General features: G+C 59.5%; 2 protein-coding genes across 2 annotated transcripts in view; one reads left to right on the top strand and one right to left on the bottom strand.

Moving 5' to 3' along the window:
• CAND2 (cullin associated and neddylation dissociated 2 (putative)) overlaps nucleotides 1-5,734 on the top strand; it is a 176,245-nt gene extending 170,511 nt beyond the window's left edge. The window contains exon 15 of the mRNA XM_057506390.1: nucleotides 5,510-5,734. Coding sequence (XP_057362373.1) covers nucleotides 5,510-5,617 — 108 coding nt within the window. The 3' untranslated portion in view covers nucleotides 5,618-5,734. The remainder of the gene's footprint in view (nucleotides 1-5,509) is intronic.
• Nucleotides 76-26,617, bottom strand: part of PLXND1 (plexin D1) — a 48,756-nt gene continuing 22,214 nt past the window's right edge. Inside the window, exons 8-36 of the mRNA XM_057506383.1 lie at nucleotides 26,443-26,545; nucleotides 20,899-21,003; nucleotides 18,385-18,474; nucleotides 18,095-18,188; nucleotides 17,015-17,169; nucleotides 16,112-16,263; nucleotides 15,284-15,383; nucleotides 15,058-15,197; nucleotides 14,125-14,292; nucleotides 13,948-14,038; nucleotides 13,463-13,726; nucleotides 13,228-13,377; nucleotides 12,325-12,439; nucleotides 10,949-11,056; nucleotides 10,740-10,852; nucleotides 9,843-9,947; nucleotides 9,240-9,370; nucleotides 8,722-8,920; nucleotides 7,113-7,259; nucleotides 6,798-6,954; nucleotides 5,904-6,007; nucleotides 5,758-5,821; nucleotides 4,993-5,027; nucleotides 4,685-4,789; nucleotides 3,996-4,159; nucleotides 2,721-2,868; nucleotides 1,657-1,797; nucleotides 1,444-1,518; nucleotides 76-1,242 (exon numbers count right to left, since the gene is read on the bottom strand). Coding sequence (XP_057362366.1) covers nucleotides 1,126-1,242; nucleotides 1,444-1,518; nucleotides 1,657-1,797; nucleotides 2,721-2,868; nucleotides 3,996-4,159; nucleotides 4,685-4,789; nucleotides 4,993-5,027; nucleotides 5,758-5,821; nucleotides 5,904-6,007; nucleotides 6,798-6,954; nucleotides 7,113-7,259; nucleotides 8,722-8,920; nucleotides 9,240-9,370; nucleotides 9,843-9,947; nucleotides 10,740-10,852; nucleotides 10,949-11,056; nucleotides 12,325-12,439; nucleotides 13,228-13,377; nucleotides 13,463-13,726; nucleotides 13,948-14,038; nucleotides 14,125-14,292; nucleotides 15,058-15,197; nucleotides 15,284-15,383; nucleotides 16,112-16,263; nucleotides 17,015-17,169; nucleotides 18,095-18,188; nucleotides 18,385-18,474; nucleotides 20,899-21,003; nucleotides 26,443-26,545 — 3,640 coding nt within the window. The 3' untranslated portion in view covers nucleotides 76-1,125. The remainder of the gene's footprint in view (nucleotides 1,243-1,443; nucleotides 1,519-1,656; nucleotides 1,798-2,720; nucleotides 2,869-3,995; nucleotides 4,160-4,684; nucleotides 4,790-4,992; nucleotides 5,028-5,757; nucleotides 5,822-5,903; nucleotides 6,008-6,797; nucleotides 6,955-7,112; nucleotides 7,260-8,721; nucleotides 8,921-9,239; nucleotides 9,371-9,842; nucleotides 9,948-10,739; nucleotides 10,853-10,948; nucleotides 11,057-12,324; nucleotides 12,440-13,227; nucleotides 13,378-13,462; nucleotides 13,727-13,947; nucleotides 14,039-14,124; nucleotides 14,293-15,057; nucleotides 15,198-15,283; nucleotides 15,384-16,111; nucleotides 16,264-17,014; nucleotides 17,170-18,094; nucleotides 18,189-18,384; nucleotides 18,475-20,898; nucleotides 21,004-26,442; nucleotides 26,546-26,617) is intronic.

Below are 26,617 nucleotides of genomic sequence, written 5' to 3'. Positions count from 1 at the left end.
GGTTCTGCGCCAGGCTCTCTGCGCCAAGCACACAGCCCCTCCTTGGCCATCTCAGGATAGAGGCTGGAGCCCACGACAGGTTTTCCGATCAGGCGTTTATTACAACGAAGCTTCCAGGATGTCCTGGCCTCCCCGCTCCAGCCCAGCCTCCGCGGGCCCTGAGCCGGTCCCAGGAGGGCTGGGTGTGCTGCGCGGGCCTGGGTCAGCCGCAGAGGCCACTTCTGACAAGAACAGGATGGGCGAGTTTCTCGGGCGTTGAGGGGGGTCTCTGCCAGGTCTGCCTGTCCTCTGGAACAGTCATTTCCAGTGTTGCATTGGGAGCCCCTTGGGACCCCTCCCCGGGTCCTCTGCACAAGTGGCAGCTATTCACAGTTGGCGCGTGATAAGTTTTTTAATATATAAAAGCTTTTTAAAAAAACAACAACAAAAAAGTGGTGCTATCTTTAGAAACACTTCCAGCAAGATCAAGTAGCCCAGCTACAGCTTTGATGCGACTTAGCCCCTTTCCCCTCCCTCAAGCCCAGGGTGGCCCAGCACCTGTCCCTCAGCCTCCTGCCGCCCAGCTGGGGGGAAGCCCACGGGGCCTCCCTGCGGGCAGTGGGCGCTGCCCTCCCAACGAAAACCCGATGCTGCTTGAAACTGTGGCCAGGGTCCTCTCCGTGTGACGCAGAGATGGAGAGAACATTTGGGTGGCTGAGGCAGAAAATCATTCGAGGGCCGGTCCCAGGAGGCCTCCCCTCCGCCAGGTTAGATGAGGTAGTGTTTCCAGCGGTGGCCTCGTCTCAGTTTGCTCCCGTTTGTTGGCGCTGGGCCCTGTGGGGCTCTCAGCAGCTGGCCATGGCAGAGCGAGGGGCACTGTGCAGGCCCTGCTGGGTTGATGGCGGGAGTCTTGCAGGGACTGGCTGTGGCATTCAGGTCCCCATCCCCAAGACAGGATCTGGGGGCAGGTGGGAAGGGATGGAGGTGTCCAGGGCTGGGGGCTCCCCTTGCCTGGCTCAGACAGGCCCCTTGCTCTCACTGAAGTCAACCCTGCTTAGTCATTTCCCAGCCACAGTCAGAGGCGCTGGGCACAACATGAAGTCAGGGCTGGGTGCCCCGTTTCTCCCCAGCACAGAGCCCATGGGCTCAGGCCTCGCTGTAGCATTCATAGATGTTGTCCTCCATCAGAGCCACCACCTGCTCAAACTTGTGCTGCAGCTGGGTCCTCCGGGCCATGGGGTTGGCCTCCAGGGCAGTCATGATCTGAGGGGTAAGCAAGGGGGGCAGTGGGTCACAGCCCTGGGACCCAGGGGCCCTGCCTGGCTCTCTCTGACTGAAGAGCAAGGTGCTGGGGTATGAATGCCTCAGTGGGAACCTCTCCCTGGGTTACCCCAAGCAGAGTGGAGGCTGAGAGGGGGACGCTGTGGTTCCCAGGTCCAGTGCCTCACACCAGGGCATACCCACCTGTGAGCGATACCTCTTGGCATATTTATAAATCTCTGTCATGGCCACATTGGTGTTGAACTCATTCTGGTACGTCTATGAAGAAAGAGGAGGTGGGTGTGAGTGATGAAGAGTGGTTAACCAAACCGCCGAAGTGGGCCCAGTCCCCCCTGTACAGGCAAGTCCTGGACCCCCACCCATGGCCCGTCAAGGCCACATGAGCACTGGCCGCACCCGGGACTCCTCGGCCAGGTGTGCGTTCATCTCCTGCTCGCTGAGCGGGGTCATGTCATGGATCTGCTTGTAGTAGCGCTGCACAATCTTCCGGTACTCGGGAATCTCCTTGGCGTAGAGCAGCTTGTTGGTTGGTGAATCCTGGGCAGAGAGGAGTGAGGGGGTGGCAGCAGGACAACTGACAGGTCTGTCCTCTTGTGCATGAGCCCTGGGCCCTGAACGGGCCAGGGACTTCGCCCCCTCCCTTTGCTGCCCTTTTATATCAAACCCCTCTCCTGTTTCTACAGGACTGTCAGGATGACTACCTATAGGAGGACCTACTTCTTTTAGGGGGGAAAGTATGAGGGCTTTGTGCCAGCTCTGGGTCGCACGCAGGCTGTTGAGTTTACACCCTTGTTTAGGGTTATGGTTCTTGGTGGCTAAGATTGCTGGAAACCTGATTGCTGGCTCAGTGGAATATTTCCCACCACATGTTTCCAACGCCTGAAAGCAAAATGTGCCAAGCACGTTCCCAGTTCTTTGTCACAGGCATCCTGCCTTGCGAGATAGTATGTGAGAAGTGACAGCATCTTCTTTCTCAAAGCCATGGGCTAGAGGCAGGGCCATATGCCGGTCATCCTGCTACACTGCATCTAGTCACACCATCTCCTCAGTGTCAGGGCAACCAGCCCTCGCCATCCCCTCGGCCTGGAATGCGGGCTCTCTCCTCTCCACCCTCTACAACCAGCTGGACCCTCTCTCTACAGACGTGCCTCGGGGATCTTCCACCTGAGTCTTGGTCACCTGCCCCCTCTGCCCACCCCTCTATTCAATCACCACGAGAATGGTTCTTGACCATCAGGACTGCTGCCTGGAGCCTCCTGACGGTCGACAGGCAGGTTTTTCATGTTCATGCTGGCTTCCCCGGGCCTGGCTCTACGGCCTAAATGACCTGGTCTGCAGGGGTGTAGAGTTCCTGTTTTGGGGAATCTCCGCATGTCAGGATGTCCCTGTTCCTCCCAGGGGCCCCAGACCTGAGCTTCGGTGCCCTCCCAGGAAGATCTCTGTCCCTGCCGGGAGCCCACCTTGCCCAGCTGCAGGTCAGAGATGGAGCAGGCGTCAATGAAGGCCTGAGCGATGACCGAGAGGCAGGCATCGATGTGGTCTGTCTTGTCAATGTCAAAGACAAACTGGGGGTTTTTCAGGATGTTCACCCAGAACCGGAGAGGAAGGCTGTGGGGTGGGGGCGACAGGCAGCGTGAGCCCACCCTGAGGTGGGGCGGCAGAGGGAGTCGTTGTGGCTGGGCCCTGAGGCAAGGCTGGCTTAACCCCTCAAGGGCAGTGGGGCTCAGGCACAAGCTATTACTTCTGCAAACCTCAGTCTGCGTCTTCACAAATGGGGTTGACGACTATCCCCATCGGCTGGGGTGGCAGAGGGCTGAGGAGGCAGGTTCCTGCCTGGAGCAGGGCAGGAGGCTGGCATGGGCGCTGCAGGACCCAGCTGGGCTGGGGGCCTGTGGCCACTCTCCCTCTCCCTCCCTCCCCCACGAGCCTCTAGCCAGGTCCTGGTTCTCATTAGAGGCACCCCTGCCCCCACCACTGCTTCTCCGCCTGGCAGCCCTCAGCTCCCCTCCAGGCCCTCGCACGTAGCAGAAAGTCCATTAGCTGGGGCCACTGAGCAGCCAGGAAAGGGAGAGGCCAGACAGGGCCTGTAACACCCCCACCCTGGGGCCACCCAGGGACTTGGCACGGACCCCTCCCCACCCCGAGCTCTGGGGAGCCCCTGCAGCTGCACGAAAACTTCTGGGCCTGTGGCACTTCTCCTGAGGGTTAGGTTGAGGTTTTCAGCAACTTCCTGTTGGGGTCTGTGACCCAAAAAGCCAAGACGTGCCTTAAAGGAGGGCTAAGAATTGGGTAGGGGAGTCAGATCACGTGGGTCTGAGCCCAGCTCTGCCATCACAGCGGCGCGTCATCTCGGGCAGGCCCTTCTCCGTGAGCCCCATTGTGCTCATCGATAAAGTGGGGCTGAATCCATAAAAGGTGCCCGCCCAAGATGGGTGGAGGAAGAATACTTAACTAGTAAAGGCAAAACTTGTATAATGCTCACTTCTAGTTCACTCTTACAGTGAAGGTGGGTGACTTTTATTGCTCTGGTTTTAAAGCTGGGGGAAACTAAAGCACAGAGAGGTTAAGTCACTTTCAGAACATCACATAGCTACGTAGCAAAAGAGGGACTGAATGAAGGCAGGGGGGGCTGAGAGACCAGGCTCTGAACCCCTGCACTACTGTGGCCCCCCAAAGATACAATGAAGCTACACAGCCCTCCCTACCTGCCCACCCACCGCCCACAGACCACTGACCTGTTGGTCTTCCAGATGTGCAAGGTGTCAGGATCTGAGATGCCCCTCTTCTCAGCCTGCTCCTCCAGAAAGTCGAAGAAGTACTTCACAGCCAGAGGGGGCTTGTCTTCACGGATGCTTAGGATGGCCTTGAACAGGTCATCCAGAAACTTCTGCAGCGTGCCCTGCAGGGAGCGGGTGGCTGTCAGCTCGGGGCTGCTTGGGGAGGGTGAGTGGCACCTTGGGTAGTGCCAGGGAGCCTGGGGTGCTTGGGGTGATGAATGCAGAAGCCATGTGGCGTCAGGCCACCTGATGTCTCTGGGCCTTGGTTTTCTCATCTGTGGATTAATGTAAGCTACCTCCCAGGGGTGTTCAAGGGACCAGTGAAGATCCTGGGGACAAGGGGCAGTTGGTAGGGCTGGGGGTGGGCTTGTAGGGTGCTGACTCTGCCCCAAGCTGTGACCCTTGGGACATCCCTGATCCCTGGGCCCCTGCTGCCCTGCTATGTTGGCTAATACAGAAGTTGCCTGTAGGAACCTTCTGTGGCTGTGAATACACCCTTCTCAGAAGGACCCCAAGCTCCAAAGACTTCTCACCCAGGAGCCCATCTGGCCCCAGGGGGAAGAGCTCGCCCCCTCCCAAGCAGGTATGCAGGGCTGACCTGCTGGAGCGCCAGCCCCCCTGAGACAGGGCCATGGAGCCGGGCTCACCTTGGTGGACAGCAGGCGAGTCAGGTAGATCTCTGGTAGCACCTTCTTGCGGTGGCTCTGCCGGTGGGTCTTCTTGGGCTCTGCCAGCTCATCCGTGGGCAGCACCTGGGAGGCCAGGCGGTGGTCAGTGCCAGGCACCATCCCCAGCTGTCCCCGGAAGTCCTGGTTCTGGGTCCCGTCCCTGCACCTGGACATCCAGTCTTTCCCAGGGCCTGGGAGCACTCTCCCCAGAGGCCCAGGGCGGCAGGAAGCCAGGTTCACACCCACTGAGGGGCAGGCGCCCCCAGGGCCAGAGGCTGGACACTCACCAGATGGAAATACTTCTCTGTGTCCAAGTCTTTCACTATGAGAGGAAAAACACACACAATAAACAAGCAATAGAGAGGAGGGGGGGGAGAGAGAGAGAGAAAAACAGAAATGGAGGCAGAGAGAAATGGAGAGATCCAGAGAGACCCATGGAGAGGAGAGGGGAGACAGAAAACTGCAGAGAGAATGAGAGTCCAGAGAGACACAGAAGAAAGGCAGAAAGAGGCGTCTGAGAGGCAGAAAGACATCCGAGGTGATGGAGGGAGGGAGCTGGAGAGAGCCCCAGTCACAGGCGGGGCTGGGGAGAGCAGGGCAGGGGGGCCCTCCTCCCTGCACCCCCAGCCCTAGCCCCTGCCAACCCCGACCTCACAAGCTGCTGAGGGACACCGAGACCCTGCCCTTGACCTCAGGATGGGCCCCTGAGGCCAAGAGAAGTCTAGGACCCCAGGCCTGGCAGCTGGGCAGGTGGGCCTGGGGCCTCTAAGGGTCTGGCTGTGGGGACTTGAGGCAGGGACACAGCCCAAAGCCGGGTGGGCACCCCAGCCACCCACTCCGGCCTGGCAGCTGCCCAGACCCTTTGGAACCACAGCCCACCCTCCCGGGGGCCCTCTCTGGCTGCCTGTGTAGGAAACACAGCCTGGCAGTGGGTCCTGTCCCTATGAAGGAGGCCACAGACCAGCCCTGCCTCTTAAAGCCTGTTTCCCCATGGGGGCTGCTCAGGGGCCAGGGCCCAGCCTAGATGCCATCCCCATGTCCACTGGCATTACCTCGGCCCAGGGTGTTGTCCTTCTTGTCTGTGAGGCTCATGGCCAGGGAGGCACCTTCAGGGATCTGACAGGAGGGGTGAGCCAAGGTCAGAGGTCATAGGTTAAGGAGGGCAGGAAGAGGACTTGGGTGGGGCTGGGGACCCTACCTTGTAGTGGGCCAGCGTGTTGAGCTTCTTGCGGCCATCTTCCATCACTGAGGTGTCGTCCAGGTCCCGGAGGATGTAGCTCTGCGTGCTTGAGGCAAACCACTCTGGGGGCAGGAAGCAGGGCATCAGGGCCAGGGCCCTGGCGGGAGGGGGCAGCGCAGCCTAGGCCACAGGGAGTGGCCCCTTGCTCTCTCTGTGGAACCTGGGGCAAGCCAGGCCTCTCTGAGCCTCTATTTAGAAGGGCCTGGCAGAGAGGGTGTGGCGGGCACAGAGCCCGAGCTCTGGACGTGTCTTCAGCTTTGGGGCTGTTATTACTGCTGATGAAATAAGGTACCAGGTGTGAAAGGGGGCACGTACCTTCCAAGACTCCCCACTGTCCTTAGATGCTGATTCTGTCCTTCCAGGCCCTGGGGGACTGAGCGCCTGCCCAGCCTTATCTCCTAGCCCATCCTGCCTCTGCACACAAGCCCCAGGGAGTTCCTTGCACTAAGTGAACAGTCGCTGCACTTGTCTGTTCACCATCACAGCCTAGTGCTTAAATGGGGCCTGGCCTGGACCAAGTATCAGGAAAGGCCTGTGATCATCGAGTGAATGGCTCCATCTTCCTGGCCTAAGTAGGACTCCTGTGCATCCTTCAAAACCCACTCTGACATGCCCTCCTTGGAGAAGCCTTTTCTGAATACTTCTGCTGTTGCTTGCAGCTTGCTCACAGTGCAGGACTTGTCTCCCTGCAGAATAGGGGCTCTTGGCTGATGGGCACCTCGTCTGATCATCTATCCCCAGTGCCACAATTAATGCACATTTGCTGAACTAAAGGAGCATCTGACCACGGCAGGGGCCTGTTCCTGCTGATGCAGCCCAACACCAAGGCATGCTACTCCCACCCCTGCCCACCGAGGTCGACGTCCTCTGCGCGTGGCCACTGGGAGTAGGGCACGTTTTTGCAGAAGGCTTCCAGGATCTTCTCCTTCACCTGTGTCAGCGTGTCGGTGTCCATGGCCCGCACGCTCAGCGAGTCCATGCCGCAGCCTTGGAAGGACACATTCAGGTTCTGCATGAGGGCGGGCAGAGGGTCAGTGAGTCCCCACCGTCACTACCCTGGGCCCAGATGGAGCAACACCCTGGCCACGGAGGCTGGTCAGGACTGCAGCCAGGGCCCTCTGGGCACGTGGGACCCTTCCCAGCCAGGCCAGCCCCCGCCCGCCTCACCCGGGGCTTGGCCTCGATGTTCTCCCGCAGCAGCCACTCCTCATTGAGTGTGTAGCGGGCCTTGCCCGTGATGGCGTCGATGGAGCCCTTGTTGATCTGCTGCTTGATGGCGCACAGGAGCAGGAAGAACGGCTCCCCGACTGTCTCCTGGGCGGCCACAGAGCAGTCAGGGGGCGTCCGGACAGCCTGCCCAGCCCCGCACTGCTCTCTGTCCCCCCCATCCGTACTCCAGCCCCTGAGACTTTGGCCACGCGGCGGCCCTCACCCGGAATGCCTCCACAGGCCCTGCCTACCACCTCTGTGGCTGCCTGGTTAATGTGCCCCTTGTGGATCCTTCCACCCCCACCCCTCGGTGGGCACGTTCATTCCATCATCCCAGCCACCCTTCCAAGCACAGGGCACCATCCTCACTGCTGAGGCTCAGAGAGGGCAAGCAACCAGCCCAGGGTCACCCAGTGAGGAAGAAGCAGGAGTGGACTCGAATCCCAGACCAGCTGATGCCCAAGCCTGTGACCCTGCTAAGCATCCCTCAGTGAGTCTGGAACACAGATGTGGCCTCCAAATCACAGCCTAGTGAGCCTAGTGCGACCTGGGCCCCCACCGATCTTGCTTCACAAAGCACATGCATCCAAAAATGGACTCAGCTGCCATCTACGGCCTCGGGCTGGTTTTCATGGTCACTTTCGGGCAGGCGACCCAGGTATTTTACTTAGGGTGGATATTTAGGTAAAAACGGTGGGTTGACTAAAAGGAATAGTTAAGCCCGTACTAGTATCAGGCAGATTCAGCAAAAATTATGAAGGCAGCACGGGAGGGCTGGAGGGTGTCAGCCACTGATGCCCCATTTTCTGGGGAAGAAAACAGACTCAGAGAACGTGTGGCTGAGGCCACACACAGGGTGGGGAGGGTCAGGGCCAGAGGTCGTCTGGTGCCACCTGGTGCTCCCTGGCCCAGGAGGAGGCACCCGTGGACACTGAGACTGGGTGCCTCAGGGGCCTCCCCCCAGGCCCGGCCTCCTCTCTCCTCAGACTGGCTGGGCTCCCTGCAGCCCTTCCCCAAACATTCCCTCACCCCCCGGCCTTTGCCCCCCTCCCAGCCCACTCTCCCCCTGGCCCCTTCCTGCTGAGCCCTCAGGCCTCGGCGTGGGGCCACCTGCCCCAGGAGCCACCTGGACCTGCGGCCAGGCCAGAGGCCTCGGTGGGGAGCCCCACCGGGCGGCACCTTGTGTTCAGCCCCATGTGTCACCGCTAAGCCTGGGACAGCCTCGGCCGGCCCTTGTCCGATGCGTTCCCTGGACCAGAGCAGCGGCCCAAAGCCACACCAGGAGGGACTGACGGCTGAGAACACGGTCTCTCGGAGCAAAGTGCCTGACGTGCCTCTGTTCTTCCTGGCAGGAAGCCATGCCTCCTCTGGGCCTCCGTTCCCCAGTCTGTACAATGCATCCTACAGCTGGTCCCTGCCCTGCTCTGAACCCGTTTCCACATCTGCACACAGGGCGTGATAATCCCTCCTGGCAGGGTGGGCGGAGGGCAAAACCAGGTCAACTGTGTCGGGGAGGCTGGGAAAGGGGTGGTGCCTGCTGCATGGGGGTGCTCACAGCCCGCCTCACCCGCAGACAGCTGTACATGCAGATGGACATCCAGTTGGTGAGCATCTTCTCAACCACAGACTCTGTGCGCCGCAGCATGAGCTTGGGGTTCTTGGCTGCTGAGGCGTCAATGAGGTCCACCAGCAGCTCCTTCATGATGCCTGTGTAGTACTCGAGCTTGCCATGCAGTGCGATGGTCAACAGGGAGGCCAGGCTGCACCTGGGGGCGGCAGGGAGGTCCTGGAATCTGAGGGCTGCATGGGGTGGGGCTCCTGGGCCCAGTGATCCCAGCCATGCCTGTGGTGGCAGCTGGCAGGCGGTGAGTGTGGCCGAAATCTCCCTGGGGAGAGGGCACCTGTTCTAGCGTTCACAAGCCCGTCTCAGGCGTTCAGGCCCAGGAAGGGGAGGAAGGTGGGGGGTCCCAGGACCTGGTGTGAGATGGCTGTCAGGGACCCAGATTTGCAAACTACCCCAGCTGTGCGTCCAGCCAGGCTGACCAAGGACCAGCTGTGAGCCTCCCTGGAGCCTAGCAGCCTGACCTGTCACGCACTGCAAAGTCCTTCTGTTGCTCCAGTGCATGGACAAAGACGATAAGGAAGTGCTTGTTGTTCAGCAGGGAGGAGAACAGGCTGATCCCCTCTTCCATGTTGGGCCGGCAGCTCTCAGGGATCTGCGGGAGCAATCGGCGCCGGGTGGCCACAGGGCTGCGGTGCCCCCACCTGGCCTAGTCAGCACTGAGTGGGATGCTGCCTGGGGCGGGTAGCTTACTACCTTTTAACAGGACGTGCCTCCTCACTCCCTGGGCCTGGGAACGAAGCTCAGTTGAGTTGAAAAGGGGGGCTCAGAGAAAGGCAAGGATGCCTGGAGGTAACCCAGCATCCCCGTGGGGGACCCTCTCCCCATCCATTCTCTAAGCTGCGGGAGGGACATCTGGGGGCTCAATCCTCTCCCCACTCTACCTGGCCTGGGGATCAGACAGCACCTAAACACCACAAATGGCCCCTTGAATGCCTCCTGGGATGGAGGACTCACTACCTTACAATGGCAGACTGTTTCCAGCTCCCCACGATTGGGATCAGTGTGCCAGAGGAGCTGGGAGGGCGGCTCTGAGGCAGCCCCGGGCACATGTCGTGGGTACTCACCTTCCACTCTCCCAGCAGAGGGTGGGTCTCCTGCACCGGGGAGCTGCCCTGGGAGTTGAGGGGCTGGGAGGGCAGCACATAACTCTCTTCATACAGGGAGGAGCACTGTAGAGGCAGAACCCGGCACCTCAGCGGGGCCGCAGACTCCCCTGCCTGCTATGCAGGGGCCACTCAACAAGCGCAAAGGGACACCCTATAGAGGGAGAAGAGGCAGGAGGCCTGGCCCGGCGGGTCTAGGAGTCCAGAGAGGTGGGGAGGGGTGGCCCAGGGGGCTTCCTGGGGGTACAGGGAGGAGCAGAATAGCATGAGCTGAGGTGGCAATGCAGGAGGGCGCCAGGCTTAGGAGGACCCAGCTCAGTGTGGAAGGGAGGAAACCGAGGCAGAGAGGCTTGTAGGGACCACCATCTAGGCTTGTTTAGGCTGCTTCATGGAGAACAGGGTGGACAAGGCCAGAGGGAGGGCACTGGCCACTGGCACAAATGCCCTGGATGGGCCAGAGAGGAGGGGACAGGGCTGTGGCCCCTGGAACGGAAAGAGGCGTGGTGGGCTGTGAGGGGCTGGGGCGGAGTCCGGGGAGCAGGAGGGGTGGACGCGGGGACCAAGAGAAGCCCGGGTGGGAAGGGGCCCAGAGGTGAGGGGCTGGCAGGGCCCGGGGGGCCTGGGGGGGCCTGGCTGCCTCTGCCTGCTCCTGCCGTGCGGGCTGGCAGCCAGCTTCTGGGCGGACAGTTACGCAGCAAGTTGAGAAGGGATGGGAAGTGAGGGTGGGTGGCCAGGGCTGCAGATGCTGCATTGCTCAAGTGGCCCACGTGGCACTCACCAAAAAGTGCCCTGTAGGTTGGCATGGCCCCAAGAGAGGCTGAGGGGCCCCTAAGAGGGTGGGTGAGGCTGTGGGCTGACCTTGGGGAAGAATGTGCGGGTCACAAAGTGCTTGTACTCCAGGAATGGGATGCCCTGGCTGCGGTTCAGCTCCTTGGTCAGATCTGTCATGTCCGTCTGCAGCTCGGCGAAGCCTGGTGGGCAGGCAGGCGACTGTGAGTGTATCTCAAACCCACTGCCCAGATGGGGAAGCCGAGACCTAGAGTTCCTGGATGGTCCCCAGCCCCTACCTTTACGGATTTCCTCTCGGATCTGTGATTCCATCTCCTCCATCTGCAGCAGTGTCTTCTGCCAGTAACGCTCAGCACGGCGGCTCTTGGTGCAGAAGACAAACAGGGCTGTGGGCAGCAGAGAAGGCCGGTGAGGCCTCAGAGCCCTCTGGAAGGCGACTGCTGGTACCTGGCAGTACGCAGGGCCTGGACCTGGAGGCCGAGGTCCTGCCTGCTGGCTTCGGCTCTGCCTCCGCTGGGAGTCCCCAAATCACGGCCCCGCTCCTGGGGGGCTGAGACTCCTGCAGGGCTGCAGGCCAAGGAGAGCTCACCTGATGGCCCATTCTTGTAAGGAGAAACGTGTGTATACGTTTAAAACAGTGACAGGAGTGGCTTTTCCTGGGTCAGGAAATTATGGGGGATTTCTCTTTCTGCTTTTTATCATTTTCATTTCTACCATGACCAGGTGTAACTTGTGAATGATAAAACATTTAAATGCAGGTTACACAGCAGTAGTACAATCCTTTTCTGGAATGGGGGAGGGAGTATAGGTATATATAAAATTTTAAGAAAAGACTGGGAGGAAATACACCAAAATATATCAGGGTGTTAGGGATGGGTATTGTTTTCTTTTTAGCTTCTTCAGTTTTCCCTAATTTTTCTACATTAGTATTTACTTTTTTAAGAACAGCTTTGTTGAGATATAACAATGCCCCTGCCATATAAGCCATCCATTTGAAGTATACAGTTCGGTGTCTTTTAGCTGTGCAACCATCACCCCTACTTTTGGGACATTTTCATTGCCCCCACAAACACTAGCAGCCACTCCCCCTTGGTCTCCTTGAGCCCTGGCTACCACTAGTCTGCTTTCTATGTCTGCACTGACCCATTCTGGACATTCCATGTGAATGAAGTCATGCACGATGCGGCCTCTGAGCCAGGCTTCTTTCATTTAGCATGATGTTTTCAAGGCTCATCCATTTCATAGTGTAAGTACTTCCTTCCTTTTTGTGGCTGAGTAATATTCCATTGTGTGGCTATGACATATTTTGCTTATGCATTCATCAGCTGAGGGACACCCGGGCTGCTTCCAGCTTTTGGTCATTATGAATAGCACTGCTAAGAACAACCCTCTCAAGTACCTGCAGCAGCTCCCTACTGACTGAAAGAACAGGCTTCAAAGTCCTCTTCTGTCACTCAGGGCCCATAGCCCAGGCCCAGGTCATTCCCCAGCATCTACTGTCTTGCACCCATTGTGCCACAGCCAGGCACACCTCTCACCCCACCTCCAAGCCTCCCTGGCCCAGTGAGCCTTCTCTCCTACCTGTCAATCTTTGAGGGGCGGGAACAAGGGGCAGGTCTGCCCTCCAAGGTGTCACGAGGGTGGGGCTCCTTACCAACCACGGAGAGCAGCAGCAGGACGCTGCAGATGACAATGGACACAATGATGGCGGTCTCACTGCCGCCCAGCTGCAGTGTGGCAATGGTCTGGTTGAAGTTCCCCACCTGGATCTGCAGAGGTGGGAGAAGGGGCTACAGTTACCCCCGACTTACGCCTTGGCTCCTCTTCTCACTAGCTGTGTGTCTAGGGCAAGTCACCTAACCTCTCTGAGCCTCAGATGCCACATCTCTAACAGATAGCAATGCCCACCTCCTGGGGGTGCTGTGAGGGTTGAATGAGATGATGACTGTCAAGCCCTGACACAGAGGGAAGACCAACCATGGGGCTGTGATTTTCATTACAGCTTGAGAGGAGCAGCAGAGAAGCCAGAGGCAGGGAGGTTCACAGGGCCTGGCTGCTATCCCCAAGGTCTGTGGGGCTGTCCAAGGCCCAGCTGAGCAGGCAGGGTCTGAGGACCAAGAGGGCAGAACCAGGACTGGGGGTGGGTGGAAGGGAGCCATCCTGGGGCAGCCTGGGAGTAAGGGCTCTCCCGTCCCGGGAGGCACCGAGCAGGTACAGTGTGGAGAAGGGCCCACCCTCCCAGCTCCTCCTTCCCTCCCCCCATGACTCTGCATGGCACCTGGGGGAGCGCTGACAGGAATGGGGCCTCTCAAAGTTCAGCCAGCACCTAGAGGCCCAGCTGGGGCCAAGCACTGACTCTGAGCAGGTCACTAAACTCCTGGGCCTCCGTTTCCTCCTCTGCCAAGTGGAGATGTGAAACTCTACTTTGTTCTCCTGCCTAAGCTATTGAGCATGAAAACATTTAGTTCCAATGCGCTGGGTGAGGAGCAGGTGTTCAGACACACAGGCAGGGCTGGGGGCCAGGTCCACCTCCCCCTCTAGCGTCCTGTCCACTTACCGTGATGGGCAGTTGACCCTCGGCTGTGCCCAGGGACTCATTGACCGAGCAGTGAATGACTCTATCTGAGACGATCTGAATGTCACAGGCCACCTGGCCTATCCTGACCTGGTACTCATAGCTCTCAAGCCCCAGGCTGTCCTGCTCCTTCTGTGGGAACAGAGCGGGGTGCTCGCTGGGGCTGACAGTTGGGGCAGGCCTGCTCACTCCTGCCCCTGCACCTACTGGCACTCACGTGGATGACTAAGGTGAGGGGCTCCCCAGGGTGGTGCTTGATCCACTTTTCCCTCTTGGCTGTGGAGAACTGTGGGTTGGGGAGGTAGTCCAGGCGGAATCTGCTGCCTCGCTGAGCCTCCTCCGGACCCAGGAGCTCCTCGGCCATGGCCCCTTCATCGGCATAGGCCCGCCCATTGATGAAGAAGTCCACGGGCGCTGATGCGTTGCTCAGGGCCCCGGGGGATGGGCAGGTGATGAGGGTGGAGTTGAGAACCTTGCAGAGCTGGTTCAGGAGAGCCAGGGGCCCAGGTTGCAGATGGAGAGATGGGCACGGAGAAATGGGGAGTGAGTGAGGTTTAAGGAGACAAAGAGACAGAGAGGGGGACACAGAGACAAGGAGAGACAGGGTGAGACACAGAGGAAAGAGACAAGGAGACAGATGGGGGAGAGAGACAGAGAGGTGAAGGGGTAAGGAGAGACAGACAGGGGAGGTATGGCCCTCACCGTGGGCTCCCGGCCAATGTGGTGCACGGCCATGGACACGTTCTGCACCATGTGGAAATGCTCGCCAGCCACTGTGATGGTCCTGCCGCCACTGTTGGGGACAGTGAGCCCGGTCAGCCCCTTGGAGGCCCAGAGAGCTAGGCCAGCCCAGTGTCAGGGTCAGGGGTGGGGTCTCACCTGACTGGGCTGCGGCGAGGACTGATGGCTGTGATGACTGGGTTCTGCATGTACCAGAAGGTGAGGTTGCCGCTCACGCACCCTCGGCGCTCCAGGCGAACACACACGGGTACAGGCACTGGCAGGGAGCCCCCAGGCACCGTGCAGGCGATGCTGGTGTCCGTGCGCCTGTGGGAGGGCAGCGGGCATCCTCAGCAGGACCCCCACCTCCCACTGCTTGGCCCTGCCCAGTGGCCCATCATCCCGGGGCACAGCCACATGCTTGGCCTGGGTTTAAGGCCGCCTCACAGGGCCCCAGCCTGGCCTTCTGCCACCTCGAACAAAAATCTGTTTTTTTCTGTATTTCCACTGCCACACCTTTGCTTGGCCATCCTCCCCACACTGAACAGAGTCCCTTCTCTTGAACCTGCCTGTATTTCCCAATTCTGTCCCACCTGCCTCATCCAAGCAGCCTGCTCAGAGCTCCTCTCCTGACCCTCCACCACTCCCCCAACACCCCTGTGAGGGTCCTGCACCCACAGCTCTGAGAGCCTGACTTTTCCCCAGGACTGATGTCCCTACTTCCTGTGGGAGTGTCTACTTTCCTGAGAGCTCAGATACTGGGTGCATCCTGGCATTCCCAGCAATGCCCATCACCTGGGCCTGGTGCACACTAAGAGCGTAATAAAAACAGGCATTTCCCCAAGAGGTTCTGGGCCACCCCCCAGATCTGCGTGCATACAATCACCATCATTTTCATTGCAGCTATTGCTTATGGAGCACCTACTGTATGCCAGGCAGAGTCCTTACCACAACTCACACTGTTCTTAACCAGGTAAGGAAACTGAGGCTTAGGGAAGGGAAGGGCTCGGCCAAAGGGAAACAGCCAGGGAAGGCCCAGGTGGTGCCTGGCGTGGGCCGTCACCCCGACTCCAGCCCTGGCCCGGGGCTCACACTAGATCTGTGCAGGCCTCCGTGTCGTTCACCAGGACCTGGAGCTCAGAGCCCACGTGGAGGTCGCTCCCGTGAATGGTGATCCTGGTGCCCCCTGCCTTGGGGCCCACAGCAGGCTCCAGGGAGTGGACCAGGGGGAGCTGCGCGGAAGAAGGCAGGTGGTCAGGCCTTCAACTGGCCCCCGGTGTGTGCTGGCGGCAGGACGGCGGGCTGCGGCCTCCCTTACCACGTAGGAGAAGCGCTCCCGGGACGCGCCCTCCTTGGAGGCGTTCACTGTGACCACGTCCGAGAAGGCCTCTGGGGCTGGCCCTGTGGCACACACGATCCTGGGGAAGAAGCTTCGGTCAGGGGAGCAGCCAGCAGACCCAAGAGGCTGGGCAGGCACCAACTGGGTTCTTCAAACAATGTCCCCTGGTTCACCCCAAAATACCGAAATAATTCCCTATTGGTTGGAAAACAGTCACTCTGAGCCCGCTGGTGCCAGCCTCTTCCTAGGACCGTGCCCCTCCCTGTAACTTCCCCAGAATTCTGCAACCGTAAGAAAACAGGGTTGGGTAAGATGGTCTGCTGGGACGCTTGAAAGTCCTCTGAGGACAAGTCCCTGAGGACATGTGCTGGCCAGTAGGCGTGGCTCTATCTGCACACCTGACTTACAGCCCCCCACCCCCGAGGGGGCCCAGCCCCCTCCCCGCTCACAGGCGGGGCCCAGAGCCCCTCTGGACCAGGCTGCACAGCCGCACAGCTGCACAGCCGCACAGCCACAGGCCCAGATCTTTGCTCTGCACTTTCTTAACTGCAAGTTTTTTCATCAGAGCAAGGCTTCTGCGGAAGCAGGGCTGGGCTAGGGGAACCTGGGAGGGCTTCTTAGGGGAGCTGGCGTAGTAAAAGAGTGTTCTGAGGAGAAAAAGGAGTGGCGTGTGGTGGCAATGGCTTGAGCAAAATCAGGGAGCATGGAAGTGAGAGCAGCAGAGGGCTGAGGAGGGTGGACGGTGGAGGGGAGGCTCAGAGCTGAGGCTGCCGCGTGGGGTGGGCTCCCGAGGGACCCACGACTTACTCCTCTGAGACCGTGTATCTGTCAGCCAGCGGCTCGCAGGCCACACTGCCAATCCACACGCCGTGGGCCACATCACTGAGCCGCCGGCCCAGGTTCCTGCCGCGGATGGTCAGCAGGGTCCCGCCATCCAAGGGGCCACTCAGGGGCTCAATCTGCCAGGTGACCAAGGGCAAGGGGGCCTGTGAGGCTGGATGTCAGCAGGCTTCCCCGCTGTGCCCCACTGGGGTAGGGGGGCCCTGCCAACCTGCTGCTTAGGAGTGGGGAGGATGCCTGCAAGAGGGCAGGGCTGCCAGTGAGGATGCGAGTGAGGGATCCCGGGCCCACGTGGGTCTGGCGATGTGAGTGCATAGGGACAGTCAACAACACTCGGGGTGGCCTCCTGGGGACACTGAGGTCCATTCCTAGTGGCCATTTCAACCACACAATCCTGCATCTCAGCCAAAGCTGACCCAGGCTAAGCCAATCAGAAACGTTCCCCAAATTTTCTTGGCGAAAACTGAGGACTGGCTGTTATTAGTGGCCTCATGTTGGCAAGGGTTCCCTGACCTTGCCATGAAAAGTAGTGACACTCAGCCCCAGCATCCCCCCCCACCCTACTCCTGATGTCCCCACCCTGCTATTTTTCTCCATAGCACTTACCCCCTTCTATACAAATCATTTATTCCCTTGTTATTTTCCACCCATACTAATATATTAGCTCCATGGGGCGGTGGGGGGACACTTTGTTTTGTTCATGCTGTGTCTGCGCAGGGCCTGGCACCAGGCAGGGGCTCAGTAGGTACTATCACATGCATGTGGCTGGCAGGCAGTTTGCACATGTGTGTTAGCATGTGCACCGCAGGCCAGCAGCCTGAGTGGGGTGCTGTGTGGGCACGTGCAAGCCTCCATGGTGGGGATGCTTACCGTGCGGATCTCGGGGGCAGGACAGGTGCCAGGCAGGGGCTGCAGGGGCCCCCGCAGGCGGCAGCCGTCGCTCCACACACACAGGTGTCCCAGGTCCTCCCGGCCCAGGCACTGGGAACAGTCAGAGCTGCCCGTGGCACAGTTATAGACCTCCACTGGGGGAGACACAGAAGCAGCGTGGGTCCCCTCCGCACTGGCCCTCTCGCCATGGTATTCCACCTAAGGGAGTGTCCCCCCCCGGGGCCTCACTGACATCATTCATCCTCACCATGACTCTACCTGGTAGGAGCTGTTTGTTAGCCCCATTTGACAGATAAGAGATAGAGGCTTGGAGAAGAGGAGTGACTTGCCAAAGTTCACATAGCATGTGAGTGGCAGAGCCGGAATTTTCACAGCCAGGTCTGAGTGGGCCTGCTTACCCCGGAGCGGGGCTCCCGAATGCTGGGGAGCCACAGAATAACGTGTGCTGTGCAGGCACCAGGGTCTCAGATCTTCAGAGTATCCCGAGGAGAGGAGCAGGGGGTTCTCCAGGGCCTTGGGTATGCGTTCTGGTACTAGGGTCTCTCTGGGGCCTTCATGGAGGGGATGTGGGGGGCCCAGGTCTACTAAGGACGTCTGAGCCTCCACATGAATAGACAAGCCCTTGGAGAGCTGATTCAGAACATATAATAATAGGATGCTAACCACCATTTAAGGGTGCTGACTGTGCCCTAGACACTGTGGCAAGGCTCTGCATGCATCACCTCCACAAATCCCCCCCAAGCCTTCTGCAGAAGGGCCTGTGCCCTTGTTTCCCACGGTGGCAATGAGGCTCAGAAAGGGAAGGTGGCAAATCGCCTGCAGACGCACAGCCGCTGGCTTGGAGACACCCGGCCCAGGGCCACTGCTCAGAAAGTCATTCCTGAGTGAATGACCCGGCACCCAAAGGCAGGGCTGGGGTCTGAGAGCCTGTGTGCTTAGGGAATGACGATGGGACATCCATGGCCGTGCACTGAGCTCCAGAATCGGTCCCACCAGGCTGAGCCCCACCCACGGTGGCTGAGTTCCCTGTGGCCATGTGGAGTGGGTAGGGGCTCCCACCTGTCATAGGGTCAGGGCTGTCCAGGAATCGGGCTGGCTGTCCCTTTAGCTGGAGGCTGAGTGGAAACACCTGGCTCCTCTGGGTTGTGTGCAGCTGCAAAAGGACGGGAAAGAGCATGAGGCTGTGGGTGGCATCGAGGTCTCTGTTGGGGGAGAGGGTGGATGTTGTGGAGAGATGAGCACAGGGCTTTTGAGTATGGGGGGACCAAAAAGAGGAGGGTGTAGGGTGGGAAGGAAAGAGTGTGGCAGCCTCCCCACCATCACCCCTGCACTGGAGCCCCACCACTCACCACCACTTGGTTGCAGCGTACGGCCGATTCGTTCACCCACATGGCCTCAAAGATCTCCTCAGGCCCAAAGCTACATTCTAGGGCTTCACCCTGTGGGACACGGGAATGCCGAGAAGAGTCAGGTCAGCACCCAGTCCTCTCCCTCCATCAGGATGTCATGGGCTGCTGCCTTGAGTACTGGGCTTGGTCCCACCATCAGGCCTCTGCCTGGACTGTATCACCCTCCAGCTCATTCCTCACCTCCATGCCCAATGTCTGGGGAAGCAGGAGTACCTGGACACCTGCAGCTTTGGCCCTGTGCTCTCCACACTAAAAGCTTTGCCAACATCCACCAAGGACCTAAACCAGGGGCCTCTTACTAGGTTTCTAAAGTCCTAACTCTTTAGCATGACATTCAGGGTTCATCCTGGTGAGACTCCGCCTGCTCCTTGAACCCTAACACCCCGCCACTGTTCCACAGGGCCCGTGCCCCAGCCACACCCGGACACTCTGATGTAGCCGGGCTGCCCTACCTGCAGGCTTGTGCCCAAGACTGACCCTCCACCCAAACAGCTCGTATCCCATTTTGCCAGCCAGTAAAACTCAACCCAGCCTTCAAAATCCAGCTGGAATCCAATGTTCCAAAGCCTTCCCAGGCCCTCCCCTCAAATCAGGAAGGTGCCCCTCATTTCATCATTCATTCAGCACCAAGTATTTGGGTGTGTGCTGGAGACTCTATTAAGCTCCTAAGCTACCCCGCCCCCCCACCATGTCAAGGACCTACCCCGCCCAGGCTCTGTTTACACTGGTCTCCTGCCCCACTGGGAAGGGTTAGCGTTGACTCTAGGCAGGGACCCTGTGACATCGCTACAGGCAGCAGATGGCAGTAAAAGAGCTCAGGTTCCACCTCACATGGGCCTGGGCTTGAATCCCACCTTTGCTACTTCCTAACTGTGCAATACTGAATAAATGGCTCTCTTCTCTGAGCCTTGGTGTTCTAAACTCTGTAGAGTTGCTGGGGAAACTGGAGATGGTGTATCTTTAGTGGACTGCACACTGTGGGTGCCTAATACATGCACATTGTTAGCATGCAGGAGGCGCTCAATAAATGTTTGTTGGATGTATAAACAGGGCCCAATTCCCCAGCCTCATCTTTCCCTCAGCTCAGCATGGGCCTCTGGAGAGCAGCATTAATAAATATTTGCTGAGGGAACAAACTCCAGTTTCATGTGTGTGAGGTCAGTCGCGTGGCAGGACTTCCTGTTTATGTCCCTGTTGTTGGCAGACCTGATGCCCTGAGGAGAAAGCAGATCTGCACACTACCACCCAGCCTGCCCCCTCTGCTCTGATGCTAACACAAGAAAGTGGCTACAGACAAAGCTGAATGCTCATCTGTCCACACTGAGCTGGGAGGTGGGGCTACTCACCGACAGGGCTGCAGGTCCAGCCTGTCCTGGGGCTCCCCAGGATGCAGGCTCAGCAAGCAGGATTGCTGCAGAGCCCAGGCAGCAGACTGTGCCTGGCCCCACCCTCAGTGGTCTAGAAGCAGGCCCTGAGCCAGGAGGGCTGGAATCACAGAGGCCCAGCAGGGCAGACACAGTCCCCCCATTACACAGCTGGAAAACAGCAGCCGGGCCCCTCGATGCCCCTGACGCTGCAGGGAGGAGCTTGCGGGCCAAGGGCAGGGCCCCACCTGCCCCTCATGAGCTGCAGCCCCAGCCACAAGTCTGCCCAACTCATCCCAGATGCCCGGCACGTGGCCCCCCACGTGTGACAGCCCTCACGGGCCTCAGCTCCCCAGTGGAGGCAACAGATGGCAAGTCCCCAGGAGCTGGGGGTGGGGGTGGCTGGCACACTTCCAGAACTCGTCAACACTTCCCACCCAGGATGCTCCTCCAGGAGGGACCCAGAGAGGGGCTGCATCCCTCCCCCAGCCCAGATGGGCAGGGTCTGGGGGTGGGGAGGCTGGGGGTGGGGCAGAGCGCTGATAGGAAGTCCAGGCTGGGGTGGGGCAAGTCCCGTCCAACATTGTATGACTTGGAGTCACCTATTCTCCTTTCTGGGCCTCATTTTCCCCATCTGGACAATGGGGAATGGGATGGTAAAGGGGTTCTCGGGTCATTCTCCAGGGAAGAGGTCAGCCAGGGCGTGGGGAGGCGTGTGCAGGCTCACAGTTCAGCCTGGAGGCAGGTGGGCACAACACAGACACTGTCCACCCATGTGCTGCGGCGCTGGGCGGGGGCTGGAGCGTGGCTCTGCCAGGGGAGCTTCAGAGGGCAGGGAGGGTAGGGGTTTCCATACACAGGAGCTGGGCCAAGGGTTCCCTCGGGAGCCGTGGGCCACCTGCCATCCCGCTGGCCTGACCCCTTCCCTCTCTCTCAGCCCAGTGCAAGCAGAGAGGGGCTTCCTCAAACAGAGCTTGGACACCCCAAGAAAGAAAACCAGAGCACGGGACGGGCCCAGAGCACGGGCCCCCACCCGGGAGCACGCTCCCCAGAGCACCCCCGCATCCCATCCCACCTGGCCTCCACGTACCTGGAAGAAGGCAGCGCTGGCCAGATGCACCAGGAAGCTCTGGGAGCCACCCGTGGGCATGGGTGCCAGGGGCGAGGGCAGGGTCTGGGGGCAGTCCGGAGGGCTCTGCAGTCAAACACAGGAGGTGGGCGTGACCCAGGGCATTTAGGAAGACACAGGATTGAGGGCCTGTCATGCAGTCTGCCTCCCTGCCAGCTGGCATAGCAAGTGTTAGTAAAAAACTAACAGCTACTCCCTCACCCAGTGCGCCCAGCGCCTGCCACACACCGTCTCATTTGATCTTCGCCATAAGCCTGCGGGCAGGGGGCTATACTGACCCCATTTTACAGATGAAGAAACGGAGGCACAGAGAGATGAGGAAATCTGCCCAGTGGCGGAACGGGATCCCTTCACGGCTGCAGGCCAGGCCCAGACCCGTCTCAGGGCCTCACCTTTCCCAACTGTGAAATGAGGAGCTGTGCCCATTCTCCGAGACTCCACCCAGCTCTGAAACGCCATTTTCAGATTGATACATGTTAAATGACTCAGATAAAAGAAGCTCCAGATTTCTGAATGGCCCATGGCAAACAGGCTGAGGGCCCCGGGAACACCAGGCTCCACACCCCTTCCCGCTGCCCGGGCAAGAGCACTGGCTCCTGGAGAGCCCCGGGGTCCCGGGACTGCCTGGGCATCCTCTTTCCCAGGACACACGGCGTGGAGCCACTGAGGTCTAGTGGAACAGGGGCTACATCAGAAAAGGAAGGAAGTGAGGGAGGGAACGGGTAAGAACTGGAGGATCAGAGAGGTGGTGACTACCCCAGGTCAAGGGGCAGAGTTGGTCTTAAACTCCCACCTGCCTGACTCCGGCCAGAAGCGATCTGACCCTGGTCTCAGGGGGAGAGGCAGGGCCCAGGGCAGGCTGTGCCCGCCACAGCCCCTTGGAGGCCTGAGCCTGTCAGTCTGGAATCCTGCTCTCCCACCCTGCACGGGGTGCTTTGGACCTGGGGGCCTCCGTGGACTAAGTCCAGCCTCCTCACACTGCAAGAGCCTGACCTGCTGGGGAGAGGGGAGGATTGGGGGCCCTGGGGCAGCCACACCCATACCCAGGGCTGACCCCCCTGCAGCCCAGGGGGCTTCCTGCTCCACCCTCCTCCTGCCCAAATCTGGTTGGGGGAAAGATCTGGAAACGTGGTGTCCCACGTGTACACCCTGCGGTCACCCAGACAAGGCCAGCGGCCACTGGGGACAGCATTTAGGGACCTTCTGGGACCTTTTCTCCCTGAGGGGAAGTTTCAGGGACCCAGCATAAAACCAAACCTGGAGGGGATGCCAGCGCCAACCGTAACAAATAACAGTTGTGCTGGTAACTGTGGCGGCCGCTGGCTCACCTCGCCCTCACTGTGCGGCTGGACGCTCTGAGTGCTTTACTATCTTACCAGAACCTCCTCCCAACAACCCGCTGAGGCAGAGCTATCATTGCACCCATTTTACAGACTAGAAAACTGAGGCACAGAGAAGCAAAGCAGTTTGTCCAAGATGGAATGGGCCACACAGGAGGGCTCCAGCTGTTCAGACCATCTGCTGGCCACCAGGCTCCTCACTCCACTTCCTGGGGAGCCATGCGGGGTGCAGACCCCAGGGCTCCAGTGGAGGCAGGCCCAGGTGGGGGCCCCCAGATGACCGCTCTGCGGGGCTGGGAGGTGGGAGCTAGTGTCCAGCTCACTGTGGTGCACACACATCTCTGTCCCTCTCTGGGCTGCTGTCTTGCACCACCTTATGTGTAAACTCCATGGGATCTCAGGGAATGGAGGCCACATGTTTCCAATCAGTTTCCGTGGCTGCTGCCAGTTTTGCTGTGCAGCTGGCCGGGGTGTAGCTTCACCCTGCCTGGGGGTAGGCGACTGACAAGAGGGACAGGGTGGAGAGCAGGGGGTGAGGGGTGGGGCAGGGGGTGCTTCCACAAGAGGCCCCCAGAGAGCATGATGTGGGACCATCCCTGTGGACCCCCTACTCTCCTTGATCCTTCAACCTGTGACCACTTGGACACTTGTACCCACTCTACAGATTGGAATGGAGGCCTGGAGTCCTGGCACATCTTTGCCTCCCTGCCAGGGTTGGCTAACCCTCCCGGGGACCAGCTGGTGCCTCCAGCCCCACCATCTGCCTCCACGTCTGGCCTGGCCTTGGGGGACCCTCCTCCCCGCAGCCTGTGGTGTGGGCAGACCGACCTTACTCCCTGGGCCCCGCCCCAGGTGCCAGTTGGTTCAGAGAGTGTGAATGCCCCCAGTTCAGCCAGTGAGACTCCACCATGGGCTTTCTGCAGAGCGAACGAGAAAGGAAAGCTATTTCTGTGAGGGGGAAGGAGCCGCCTGGAGCCGCTGAGACCAAGAGTGGAGGACTGCCTGGGCATGCAGCCCACCCAGCAGAGCAGGGAGACCCTGACTAAACTGTCTGAACCCCTGCACTCAGCTGGGCCTGAAGGTGACACCACCCTCACACTTCTCACTCACTCGAGCCAATTAATTCTGCTGGGGATGCGGCAGTCGGAACTCGGGTTTCCCCACTTGAAACCGGAGCACAGGGGCCTCCTGGTCCCATCCCGAGCCAAGTTATCGATGCCCCAGAAAGAGGGTGGGTGGCTGCCCCCCTTTGCTGCAGTGCAGGCCAGGACCCGCCTGCAGGCTCAGGGGCCACAGCGCAGCCAGATGCGAGCCCCACGCCCCAGTTCCCCTGAGAGCCTCGCTGCCCCACGGCTGGAGCTCACGGGCCTCAGGCTGTCCCGCGGCCTCTCCCAAATTCCAGGGTCAGGAACGCATCCCCATCCAGTGAAGCACCGACTGGCCAGGGACCCTGAGCCCACCTTCCTAGTCCTGCCATCCCTTTCTGCACCCACAGCCCCCTAAGCTCCCCCTGTTCCTACCCAACCACTCTCTCCACTGGCTCCTAATGAAGCCCACCTCCACGGCGGTGTCCGGGCCAGGCTCCCCACCACCAGAGCTGCTCTCCACCTGCCCAAACCCTCCTTGCTTCCCAGTTCTAAGGGCTGAAGTCGCACCTCCTTGGGGAAACCACGCTCAGCAAGGCCACACCATCCCTGGGACACGTGGAGAGGACGTGGCCACCTTCCTCACTCTCCTTCCCAACTCAGAAAAGCTGGAGCCCTCCTCCACTGCCCCACTTCCACCCTCTGGGCCCACGAAGGGACGCATGGAAGAGTGAGGGGAGACTCAGCCCCCGGCACCTGCCCCCAGGGCATCCTCCCTGGCCTGGCCTGAGACTTTCCCCCACCTCCCAGCTCCTGAGGGGCCCAGCAGGATGTGCGGACCCCACCGCCTGCCACCTGCCCAGAGGCACAGCGCCTCTATGGCTAATGGCACTTAATTAAATGCCAAATTACACATTGAGTCAGAGCCTCCTGCAGGCCTGAGGGCTGCCTCTTCTCCAGCTGGATTATCACAATCCTCTACAGCAGGGTTCCTCTGTGCCCCCAACCCCAAATCCTGACCCAGAGAACGGCAGGCCTGAGGAACAGCAGTTTATGAGGTACTGCCACGGAAACACCTCCAGGCCAGTGAGCTCCTATGTATCTGTCAGGATCCTGCATAAAAGCCCCTCCCCCAAGAAGTGGCCACAGCTCCTGAGGAGCATGGTGGCCTTTTGGTGAGCACCCACTATGTGCCAAGTGTGGAGCTGGTGCCTTAGAGGTGTAATTCCATTACGTGTAACACAGGTAGATTCCTACTGCAGCTAAGCAGGACCCATGTTGCAGTTGGGGAAACAGGCACAGAGAAGTTCAGTGGCTTGCCCAGGATCCCACAGCCCCAACTCACACCTCAGGCCCTGGGCTCACGATGGCGGGGCAAGGACATAAGTACATTTAACCTAGTTCCCTCCCAGTGCTTAACACAGATGCAGGCATTCAACAGGTGCTCAAGAAGTGCCGAATGGACTCCGATGATGCTGGATCCTCCTGGGGTTAGAGCACCGGGGGCAGGCTGCCAGCACAAAGGCTCCACACTGACATTCATCGGGTCCCTACTGTGCACACAGCCCTGGGCTGGGGGCTGGTCTGACTGGCCCAGACTGGAAATCCTGGCAGCAGGTGCAGAGGCCTGGGTGCCGCCCCTGTGGTTCTGGCCACACAGCTTCCATGGGGCCTCACCGGACCCCGCACTGTTTCATCAGTCCCTTGAGTTAAGCATTGCTCCTGGCCTCCTCTGAGTCTAATACTTAGGCAACAGGTGTTGAGACCAGAAGATTCCAGGAGGAGCCACGGAGCCGTCCTCATACCTGCTCACCGGCCACTGCCCTGAACAACAAGGCCTCGGGGACTCCCGCTGAGATTCTCTGAGCCCAAAGCTGAGAGGCTGGGCTTCAGATGCCCCGGGGGCTGGGGCTGTGGCTGCTTCCCTGGGATACATGCCCAGGAGGCCCCCTTCTGTTGGGGGCCAGGGTCACACTGGTTACCTCACTTGTACACTTGGAAAATGGGCAAGAACAGCCCTTTCTTGGAGAGATGAGCTGCAGCCTCACCATGGCGCCTCACAGCCCTGATACAAGATAGAGGGTCCAGCTGCCAGGTCTGAGGGCAGGGCTGTGACCTCAGGCCCCTGGGCATCCCCTGCCCTGGTCTAGCAATCCCACCTGCCCGGATGTTACCATCTCAGTCTCAGGAATCCCATTTGGTCATCCCCGGGGCAAGGCTGAGATCCTTAGGGGCTCCCTGGGGAAAGGTGGGAGGCCAGCCTGCAAGGTAACATACCCCAGATAGCTGCAGCAGCAAGGCATGTGGCACTGCTGCTGGTATTCTGCCACTGCCCTGCCCTGCCTGGGTGTAGCTGATTAAATCCAGCCATCTCCGAGCACCGGGAGAACCTGGCGCCCCGCCAGCACAGAATCGGCCTGCAGAGCCCCTGGGACTGACATGAGCAAGAGAATCTGGAAGCGTGTTGTTCCTGATGCCAGCTTGCCCTCTCTGTCAAGGGGGCTGTGGCCTCACCTGCCCCTGGGACCCCCAGTACCCATGGGGAGACCGAGGCAAGGCCTTTTGGTCCAGCTCCTAGTTTTGGGAAAGACGGAGACTGTGAGCTTCAAGCCAGTGAGGCATGAATTCAAGGCCCAAGGCTGCTACTTTCTGGCCTCAGGAACGACTGCCCTGGCCCCCAGGATTGTTGAAAACATTGAAAGTAAAATTAAAAAAACAGCCAGTACTGGTATGATGTACAGAAAGGGGTCCTCCTAGTGCAGGTGGTGATATAAACCGGCTCAGTGTTTCTGGAGGGGAATTGAGCTAAAGATGTAAACATATGGCCATGCTTTCAGCCCAAAATGCCATTTCTAAGATTCGGTCTTGAGGGAATCATCAAGGACGTGCACAGTGCTCTGGCTGTATCAGAATGCAAAAAAGAAATAGGAAGTGATCAATATGTCCAACAGTCCACAGCTGCTAAATCTGGTGCCAAGGAAGAAAATTCCTTGTTGCTCCCACATAAAATGATATGGAAATGTTCTCAATAATTTAAACATAACAGAGGAGGCAGAGGGCATCCTCTGGGCCCAGCTTACCGTAGGATTTGGTGAGGCCTCACACCGCGACTGGTTGGAGACACAGGCGTGCTGCTGGATGCACCAGAAACAGGGCCATGGTGCTGACAGGCAGCTGGTGCAGCTGGAAGGCAGGGGCCCCTCAGACACTCAGCTCTCCATCCCTCACCTCCCCCCATTCTCACAGCTGGGACCC

This window comes from Manis pentadactyla, chromosome 1, assembly GCF_030020395.1.
Source record: "Manis pentadactyla isolate mManPen7 chromosome 1, mManPen7.hap1, whole genome shotgun sequence".
In the NCBI taxonomy this organism is placed as follows: Eukaryota; Metazoa; Chordata; class Mammalia; order Pholidota; family Manidae; genus Manis; species Manis pentadactyla.
The sequence above is the reverse complement of the archived record's forward strand: the minus strand, read 5'-3'. Positions and strand labels throughout refer to the sequence as shown.